General features: G+C 47.9%; 2 protein-coding genes across 2 annotated transcripts; both read left to right on the top strand.

Moving 5' to 3' along the window:
* Positions 1–2,758: 2,758 nt before the first annotated feature.
* On the top strand, positions 2,759–5,248 carry DEU56DRAFT_930524 (uncharacterized protein; the record flags this gene model as incomplete). Its single annotated transcript, XM_041358692.1, has 9 exons — positions 2,759–2,872; positions 2,922–3,430; positions 3,459–3,506; positions 3,557–3,812; positions 3,880–3,931; positions 3,981–4,191; positions 4,293–4,555; positions 4,605–5,093; positions 5,142–5,248. 9 exons carry the CDS (start codon positions 2,759–2,761, stop codon positions 5,246–5,248), a joined length of 2,049 nt encoding a protein of 682 aa, XP_041202120.1.
* A 424-nt stretch (positions 5,249–5,672) lies between these two features.
* Positions 5,673–9,172, top strand: DEU56DRAFT_761285 (uncharacterized protein; the record flags this gene model as incomplete). Its single annotated transcript, XM_041350518.1, has 12 exons — positions 5,673–5,791; positions 5,924–6,011; positions 6,064–6,325; positions 6,412–6,590; positions 6,644–7,075; positions 7,195–7,528; positions 7,580–7,776; positions 7,828–8,026; positions 8,058–8,150; positions 8,203–8,531; positions 8,665–8,812; positions 8,865–9,172. 12 exons carry the CDS (start codon positions 5,673–5,675, stop codon positions 9,170–9,172), a joined length of 2,688 nt encoding a protein of 895 aa, XP_041202119.1.
* Between the last annotated feature and the right edge of the window lie 1,484 nt (positions 9,173–10,656).

Below are 10,656 nucleotides of genomic sequence, written 5' to 3'. Positions count from 1 at the left end.
ATCAATTACACCACATATGATCTCCGACGCAAGCAAGATTCCATTAACCCCCGCACTCGTGCTGACCTCATGGTGATGTCACACGAGGAAGATCAATCTCATCCTTACTGGTATGCCCGGCTGATCAAAATATTCCACGTGAACGTGGAATATCACGAAAACCCCGATTCAGTACGGTGCTGGCCGAAATGAATGGATTTTTTGTTCGTCCGATGGTTCAAGCGTGACACGAGTCCAGCTGGCTTCACTGCCAAAAGACTCCAGCGCCTCGAGTTTTTCGAGGACGAACACCCGGACGCATATGGATTTCTTGATCCGGAGTGCGTCATACGGGGCGTGCACATCATTCCGGGTTTTGCTTTTCGCCGACCCGAAGGGCCTCGACTTCCAACGATCGGACGGCGCGAAGCAGACCCGGATTGGGTGTTGTATTATGTGAATATGTATGTATTTTTTTTTCATAGTCTACATACTAACTATACACATGGTACTTAGGTTCGTAGATAGGGATATGTTTATGAGGTTTCGAGGGGGCGCTGTTGGCCACAAGGGAATGCGAGAGTGGGACGACTTTTTGCAGCGCGAGGGACACGTTCCCGAAGACTTGGATGATGAAATCGAAGACGAGATCGAAAAGGAAGCCGATGAAGCCGCTATCTCCGATGCATCTGATGACGACAGCGAGGTGGATGAAGACATAGATGATGACCCGGAGGATGAATTGCAGTCGGACGAGGATGATATACTAAGGGACGATGAAGAGGACGAGATCATAGCCGAGTATGGGGAGGAACTCGATGACAACATCCTTATGGAGGAAGGCTATGGCACCCTGTAGTTACTTTACTTAGCTTTCATTCGTTTGTCATCATATGTGTTTAATTTTTGTGTATATAATACATTGGTTATATCTGATATATATCTGATAGCTACTCTACTACATGACTGATGTCTGACAGACGGTATGTTTGATGTCAGCATGTCGTGACGATATTTGAAATGTCGGATATCGCGGGTATATATAATTGGCGGTGTCAGAAAAGTCAACATATCATGTGATGTCTGGATTCGGTAATTTTGGTGATGAGCATGAATGACCCGTTCCGAACAAACAAAGTGTCACGTGCAACGATTTATAAATGAGTATGTGTAAGTGAGAACACGCAGAATTACATACGAACAAATGCAGATGCACGCAAACGAGCAGAAGTACTCAAATACTCATCTATGATCTGCCAGTGTTACTCCCATTGAAAGCCGTGGCTCGAGGGCCCGGCTCAGGCTTACAGATACCTCAAGCCGGGCCTTGAGCCCTTATGGGCCGTCCTCAAGGCTCGGCTTGGCCCGGCCTAAATGGGCTCGGCTTGGCTCGGCCCACGGCCTGAAGCCGGGCTTTGCACATCACTACCTATACTTCCCGTATTTCCTTTCTAGTAAAGAGGACAGATGGGGCTCATCTGTCCCCTTTAGTAAGCTTGGAATTCGTTCATACAGAGCACCGCCGGTGCGCACCAGCAAATTACCGTGAGCTCAGCAGTGAGTTATTTACATTTGTATTTACTAGGTAATAGTGCTAATGTTTGTTTAATGTTTACCCTGCGCCCAGCAATGTTCCCGCGCTTTTCTCCCACACACCATCACTGTCCTCAACAACGAGCTCGACAACGAGCTCAATACTTGCACCACCGTATTCGATTTATCTCTCCATTCTTTGGACGTCTCATACTGGCACTCAGCACATGTTTGCTCCAAGCAGGCGTCTCTCACTGGGTGTTGGACTTCAGCCGGCTGTCAATAAATGGTACGTTTTTCTTACTACCTATCCGCTGAAGTCATTGGCCCCGTGGCTACCACGTGCTTGCAGATATGTATTGACACCTTTCCTTCATTGTTTTGCTTTCCAGAAATGGCCGGCAGTCTCCCTCCCCTTTAAACCACAAACACGAACACGAATATCACTACCTGACCTGCTAACGCCCATGGTCAACAATTCACGGAATTCGATAGGTGGCATCTCCCGCAAATGTCTCGTCCAAGTAGGTGGTAGCAAGGTCAAGACTATGCGAGTTGGTGGTGTCCGGCAGCGCGAAGAAGAAGCGAAGGCAGTTTGTGCTGCGCTATTGAAAAGTATGATATTTCAATTTGTCTTAGCCAAGCTGAATGTTCTGTAGAGCTTCCTCTGCATGAACGCGAGCGGCTCCTGGCCTCTGAGTCCCTAGCCATGTCCGACATTGCTGATTCATTGCACACCGCTGCAGATACGCATGCGGAGACCAATTTCATGGACATCGATGCTGTACTCCCTCCACCTGGTGAAGAAGGCTTCACTACAAGCCATTGGGGCGAGGAGCAAGCACTCTATTCGGAGCTCGAGCAACTGGTTCATGCACACGCTAAGTAAGTTGCTCCCGCATAATTACTTATGTGGTCTTACACTGCGCTACCAGGCCTGCCGACACACACAACCGCAGCCTACGTATCGCCCACCAGGTTGCTGCATGGACCGAACAATACGAAGCGCTCACAGACGCGCTACTTGCATACCTGGATGACCCTATGGAACAGCGACAGATCAACGACTCTGACGATGTGTTCGAAATAGAAGTCGTGGATATATTTAGTGAGTTATTTACATGATGTTCGCTCCCTTACTGACAGCTACTGCGCTCTAGGTCGATCAATCCGTCAATTCAAGCACGAGTCTCCATTCACCAACGTAACTTTACTACATTATGGATGCATTGGATCGTCGCCTGTAATGCCAAGCGTGGCTATCACTGTTCGGACCCTTGCCGTCTATCGACAAACCCACCGTGTTTGTCCTCGCCTCAGCATTCACGCAGAAGCAAAAAAACTCTGTCACATGCATCATGTAAGTGCCGTCATCTACAGCATCATTTCCGCACTTATTTGTGTTTAAGATACGTTATCGGCGGTACCTCGCTGATCAACTACGTGCTGCCTACGATGTATACCTTGAACTACAACGACACGTCTCTCATCGCCTAGACAAGTGTCTGGGGAGAGATACTCCAGACTGGCGGATGCTTAATTCCTGCACTGCGTGCCAGTACACGCTCGAAGGAGAGCCCCCATTGCTATACTCCATCATCTGTGCCTGTGACGGCAACAACTCTGCCAAGCTTGTGGACCCTGCAGTTCGCAGTGGAGTTGAGCGCCCAGACCCTCGTTCCGGCACCTCACCTATTTGGCTCAGCGAGTCTTACGTTGATCAGTTTGCTGACGAGGTTGGCAATGCTCGCCGAAACTCTCGCCCTGGCATACCATTGGCCCAAGCTAGGGATCCAGATGATCCCTGGATTGAGGAGCCAGATTCATCTGACTCTTCAGAGCCAGTAAGCATATGTGTTGATCGATGGCGTAACGCAGCTCCGGAATCCCGCAAGAAAATGTTCGCTATCTTCAAGAAGTCCGGAATTTTCATTACCGTGTGCCAGTCATGGCTTCCTTCTTACCATATGTGATATGGTACGGAGTGGCGAGCTGTAAGTGTCATTAGAATTATTATGACATGACACTGACCCTCAGTACTTAGTATGAAATATCCAATTGCTAGCCTCAAGAAATTGATGGACGTGTTCGGCAAGAACATTCTTTACAGCTATGACATTAAATGCGCCCTGGAAAAGATACTCCTCCGCAGCTCGCTAGCTGATCAGATCAAACAACTGAACCTTCAAGGTGTCGTCCCTGCCTTCCACGGTCACGCACACAATCGCCTTTGCCAGGTGCAGCACCACTCAAAGTACAAGGTTGGCGCTGGTAAGGAAGACTTCGAGACGTGCGAGCGAGTATTTTCCGAGTCTAATGCTCTCACCTCTGAAATTCGGAACACTACTGAGTTTCATCGCCATCAAGCTCTGGACTGAGCACTTTCGCTTCGCTGACATGGACAAATACGCGAGTTTGTGTATGTATCCATAACTGCCTTCAATTTACTCAGCTCACAACACCTTTAGCTAATTTTCTTTATCACAATTACGTGCAAGCATTGCAGACGATCTCCGCTACCTCCACTTTCCTCGATGAGTGCTCAATCTCACGTGATGCGCCTTTCGAAAGCGATTGGAATGATGAGAAGGCGTCATTGCAAACGATGGCACGCAAGAAAGAGGAAACCGTTGTCGAAATCGATTACGTCAAGGCCTTACTTGAATATGACAGTGCATTGTAAGTTTTATTTGACGGGATCGTCCTATTTTATATTAGCTTCTTTACGACAGGCAAGCGTACAATGCCGCACGCACCGAATTCAGCAAACTGGACCTCAGGTCAAATTACTCATCAAAGGAGATTGGCAACATTAGGCGACGCCACACGCACGCCGCTGCTAAACGTGACCAAAAGCAGGAGGTCGTTGAAGATTTTGAGCGCCAGATGGGGATTGAACAAAGGTGGGGCCCAGATCACCCAGAACGCATCAAGGCGCAGTCACGTATCATGCACCGCCTCTTCTTTAAAGCTCTTGATGACGTTGAGAGGCTGGTAGTCATGCAATTGTTGGAGCTCACAAAGTTGCAAATGAACGGACTCGGTAAGTTTCGCTGTACTCTACAAAATGATACTGACACATCTTAACTTAGGTTATAAACTTCGTACTCAGATTTCCAAGGCTCTCAAAAGTTGCGCATCAGCCATTCGAAACGCCCTTCAACGGTACAACAAATATGCTGCCCAAATGATCCCTCCACGCCCTCCCCTTGAATGGGAACAAATAGTTGAATTTTCGTTTTTGGCCGAGTTCGACTTACTTCGTGATGGTGATGCACAGTTGCACTCCAAACGGTGGGCAAACCCTCTTTATCAACAAGCGTCCATGCAATACTTTGATGGTATGCGCGCCAAGGAGGAGATAGAGAGGTTAAATGTGGAAATTGGCTGCCTGCTGACGAAAATATGTGATGACGCTGTTTACTACCCCCAGACTATTGCAACCCTTGCCGCTGATGATCCCCCGCTTGCCTCTGAGCTTGGTCGACAATGGGACCAGCTCCGCTCCCTCAACTTATGGCATTTACAACGGATTCGCCAAACCCAGGCCCTTCATGGTTATTCTGGCCCACTGAAGCCAGGTACATGCATTGGGGCAGCGGCTGGTGTGATGCCTACTGATGGTTCAGCTGATGTTGAAGATGCCGAAAGTGAAGAGCCTTACAATGGAGAACGCATGCAGCAAGTTGAGGGGTACATTAGCGGACTTGAGCATCATATTGCAGATAATTTGTAGTAGGAATACAGTACACGGACCTATGATTTGCGATTTGCTATGATATACATTGAACGATGCTTAAGATCTGTTCAGCCCACCAGTGGAAGGTCTGGTTGATCATATTCCATGAACCGTTTGGTGGTTGCCGACACCAGTGGCAGGTCTGGTTGATCATATTCCATGAACCATTTTGTGGTTGCCGAAGGTCGAGAATCAGATCATTGTGCTGTGGCATCCTGGACTTAGTAGTACCATAATATTTGTATGATAGAGCCCAATATTAATCATGTTTATTGAATATCTACAGCGCAGCGGTCAATTCAGATGCCTATCACGCAAGAGTTATGATTGACTCACATTGTATCAAGTGTTTGTGCGCAGCCACTTTAGGCCATCTTCATTAATTGATGTTCCTCAATTCCTTTCCTCAATTCCTACCACCATGTCTACTTGGATTCAGACACAGTATTCTCACCAGCCAACAGTGGATGGTCTCGCCGAAACCCTTGCCATCCTTCCACGCCCACAGACGCTTGCTGGCATAGCAGGAATTCAAGATCGGTAGAAAGTAGCTGTTCTTGCTATGCTTGTTCATCAAATGCACAATGATGGCGATCACACCAACCTCAACCATGGGTTTCACTCTCTTACATCTACTCACTACTGCACTGGTGCTTCATCTTATAATTCTAGCCAACAAACCTCCCAGGATCAGCGCATGGATAATTGGCGGGCTCGTTCCGAACACACCAAGACTATACTTTCTTTGATTTTTGATCTGGTGCGTTGACGGGTCTATTTACATTTAAATCACGCTGATATATATATTACAGTGCACTGCACTTGATAGGTTGACAGGAGGTTCCACCCTGTTATTCCATCACCCTGGTGCTACTGCTCCAGGCAGTGACATTGTTCCAGAGTCGCTGAAAGCTGACATCTATGTCAGCCCAAGGGTGCTCGGCGAGGACTTTAATTTACATCAGGCAGTCGCAGAGATGTCACAGCTATTTATCGAGCGCTTTGCAACTCCTCTCGCACATTGGTTTGCAGCCTCCCGTGTGCTCAACAATTGGCCAACACATTCAGCATCTAGTACGACCCCATACGTCCATCAACACAATCCAATATCCTTCCTCTCATCCCTGCACCCGTGTCAAGAACCTCGTGTCATTTTCAAGTCCGTGGCCGTGCACCTGGCAGGCTTGCCCAAGCCATTGGTTTGAACACGTCCCTCGTGTCGTATGTTCCACAGGGGTCTCCCCTTACGTGGGTCACGCAAGCAGTTCCTGCGACACCGATTGCTACAAGGTCTCGGACGTCACTGGGAGCAAAAAGGACTGGACATGCAACGGCTTCGGTATGTCGATATATTTGTATTGATGACGGCAATAACTCATGGATTGTACTTAGCGCACCCTGAAAGCTCCAGTTATTGTTTGCGAGTTCGACTCAGATGATAACTACCCCGATCCCGGGCCTATCACCCCCATCCGTGCTAGTGCTTCATCCGGCCCTGTCAGGGCTAGTAGTTCTTTGTCTGTGACAGCCGGCAAGCAGGCAGCTGGTAGTTCTTCGTCTGTGGCAGCCGGCAAGCAGGCGGCTGTCACCATGTCTCACCCGTACCTCATGTCTGCCTCGCAAGTCCAGCCAGACATCCTGGTTTCATTCGGTCCTGAAACTGAAAAGGTAATCGAAGCCCTCGGGCTCCCAGACACGCTTCATGCTGTTTGCGCTAATATCAAGCTGAATTTCCTGACCAAGCGGTGGGCCAGGGTGCTTACAGAGGAAGGTCATATTACCGAGGAGGATGCTGAAGCGATTGTGCAGGCGATGCTCTTGGACGTTAGTTGCATTTCAAATATGTAATGATTTGATATTGACTCCGCTGACCTTGCCATGCTATATATTATCATGTATGTCCGCTCGAAATATTGGAATTGTTCTTTGCCAAACAACCAAAGCCTGTCCTCACTCTCAGCATAATGAATCCTCGCCCTCACAATGTACGGCGACTACTCTCGCATCATCGCGGGCCTTACGTCAAAGTCTCAAAAGAGTTTCGAGCTTTGCTCACTCAGCAACGACGAGACAAACGCTCTAGTGAAGATGTTGAGGTACAAGCTGTCCTCCACTATCTGGAGGACAAAGCTACCGAGCTTGCACAGATTTTTAGAAAGCCTCGACGCCATTATTTGGAGTGTTTTTCCTTGGGCTCAAAACTTCAACGGAAGAAGCGAGAGAAAACCAGCGCGTGGTCGGCATGGGTCCACTTCAAGGGTATCGAGCGCAATTCCGGTAAGTACAAGAGTATTTAGTATTTACACACTGCTGATGTTTATTCTACAGGCAATGATAAGCAGTCAAAGATGGCTGAGATCATCAATGACCGAGCTGAATACAACAGCCTTACAAAGGAAGAAAAGGAGGAGCTCGTCAAAGAGTTTGATGAGGTCAAAAAATGTGCCACTGATCGTCCACCCAACATCACCCCTCGTGTCAAGGCAATTGAGAGCGCAAAAAGCTTCCAGGTCATCAAGGAAGAGGTAGGTTTTTTTTCCTCTGGTATAACTACTCATCTAACATGATACTCGTAGCTCGATGCCATGTCACAACGTGTTGGCATCGAAGCCTTCATTTTTATGGTCCGCAACACATCGGATTTCCAAATGGCACCCAAGGCTTACTTTACCAGCACCGAGTGTGAACAATTCATACGTGTTTACTTGCGGCGCGACGCTGCACGCACAGCTACTGACTTCGAGAGTGCCATGCTGTCAAAGGGGATTTTCAATTGTTTGTTTTTCTTTTCGTATATACTCTTCAGATCTAATTCTTGTTGTAGCTGCGCCATCCAACCATAAAGAACGTGTATCGAGGGCCAAACTATCCATCCGCACTGGCTTACGAGCCTCTCGTTGTCAGTATTCAATTATTTATCATTTATTACAATTCTAAAGGAGGACTAATAGGTGAAGTGACCAATGATGCATCAGCTACTGTCGAGTTTACGAAATATGAGGCCTCGGTTGTTCGCCGCTATCACGTCAAACTCGTGGGATGGAACCACCCCCAATGGGTCAATCCATCAGACCTGAAGGGTGGTGTTGAGGCACTCGAGAGGGTTGCCGATGCCATCAAGGCCAAGACCTGCCGCTTCGTGACGATTAGTGTGGAGGAAGTCGAAGAACGAAGAAGAAAGATTATGGATCATGGAGCTGTACTGACTCCTGAAACGGAGCCCGCCATTGTACCTTCTACATTAGAGCCTTTGCCTAACTCGGTTACCTCACACTCTCAGGTTACACAGGCTTCTCCGTTGCTACCAGACTCATCTTCGCATTCCTCATCGGAACCTAATAACGCTTTAGCTGACACATCAGATGCATTGGATTCTGATCTAACCTTCAATCAAATCACTGATGATCTGATAGACCCTGCCCTTCTTACGTCCTCGGGTGCCTTGCCATTTGTCACTCCTGATTCTCATTCAAAGCGCTGAGTCTGTTGTATCACCGCCGGCTCCCATTGTCAATCCTAACACTGATGATGCAATAGAAGACACCCTTCAGACACTAGGAAGTAAGTCAAAGACCGTGGTTTTTCAATGGTAGCTAATTGACATGTCATCTAGGTGCTCAAATCCCACCTCCTCCAACAACAACAGAGCCCCCCGTCGAACCCAATGTCAATATAACAGAGCCCCCCGTCGAATCCAATGTCAATATAACAGACCCCCCCGTCGAACCCAATGTCAATATCTGCCGCCGTAAAAACCAGGTGGAGGCTGACGAGAACGATGAACTGCAGCCACGTGCAAAGCGGGCAAGAAAATTGACTGCCAAACAGGCAGCACTTGAGGAGGCGGCAAGAGGAAGGCAAGCTGTGCAGGGCAAGAAGACTGAGCAGGAAGAAGAAAAAAACTACTTAGTCTTCTCATAGTTTACATTAATGCGCTGCTTCGTACCTTGTGAAATTTATGGTGGTTTGACTCAGAAGCCAGCTGTGCATGCAGAGGAAGCTCTACAGAACATATTCAGTGTGATTAAGCACTGCCGGACACCACCTACTTGGACGAGACATGTGCGGGAGATGCCACCTATCGAATTCCGTGAATTGTTGACCATGGGCGTTAGCAGGTCAGGTAGTGATATTCGTGTTCGTGTTTGTGGTTTAAAGGGGAGGGAGACTGCCGGCCGTTTCTGGAAAGCAAAACAATGAAGGAAAGGTGTCAATACATATCTGCAAGCACGTGGTAGCCACGGGGCCAATGACTTCAGCGGATAGGTAGTAAGAAAAACGTACCATTTATTGACAGCCGGCTGAAGTCCAACACCCAGTGAGAGACGCCTGCTTGGAGCAAACATGTGCTGAGTGCCAGTATGAGACGTCCAAAGAATGGAGAGATAAATCGAATACGGTGGTGCAAGTATTGAGCTCGTTGTCGAGCTCGTTGTCGAGCTCGTTGTTGAGGACAGTGATGGTGTGTGGGAGAAAAGCGCGGGAACATTGCTGGGCGCAGGGTAAACATTAAACAAACATTAGCACTATTACCTAGTAAATACAAATGTAAATAACTCACTGCTGAGCTCACGGTAATTTGCTGGTGCGCACCGGCGGTGCTCTGTATGAACGAATTCCAAGCTTACTAAAGGGGACAGATGAGCCCCGTCTGTCCTCTTTACTAGAAAGGAAATACGGGAAGTATAGGTGCGTCTGCTCGGGCCCGGAAGGTAGATATTTTCGGTTGCGGCTGCAGGAGGAACAAGTTCCGAATCTGAACGACTAGTATTGAAAGGTTTATGCCTAACATAAGGCTCTATACAGCGAGGATTAGGACGAGCTCGAGGATACTCGCGGTGCAACAAGGTGTAGAAATTAAGGTTTAGCTGGCATGGTGCATGTGGACAAATTAGGAAAGGTTTAGGGTCCACATAGGTAATTTACGTGAGGTGACCGTAAGCTTCAAGTCGACATTCAAGTTGGAGTGATGTGTGACCTGTTACCATTCCGAAATACTTCGGCTCTCTATCTTTCGAAAGAGTATGTGGTGCCCTGGTCCAACTCGGAGCCTCATTCGCTTCCGACATTTGGTAACATTCAAGTCCGAACATCCGGAGCCCGAAACCCCCCCAACACCATCATCAACCAATTCCGCATTTGTTAGACTGTGGGAATGTACCACTACACCCAAAACATAGCCATTTCCGGTCATCTCTGGATCTTAACATTTCCCACACTCCTCCCCAGTACATTCCTGCCCACCACCATACCATATCAACCTATTTATTGTAGAGATGTATCAGTTTATGCTATGTACATACAATAGGTCACAATGGAACACTTTTTTGCCTATTTTTGTCCCAACACAAGCTCCAGAAACCTGTACATATAATACAAGAAAAACATATCAAAAACACATCTGC

This window comes from Suillus clintonianus (genome assembly GCF_016758775.1).
Source record: "Suillus clintonianus strain FC179 chromosome Unknown DEU56scaffold_148, whole genome shotgun sequence".
Classification (NCBI taxonomy): domain Eukaryota; kingdom Fungi; phylum Basidiomycota; class Agaricomycetes; order Boletales; family Suillaceae; genus Suillus; species Suillus clintonianus.
This window is presented reverse-complemented; position numbering and strand designations above follow the sequence as displayed.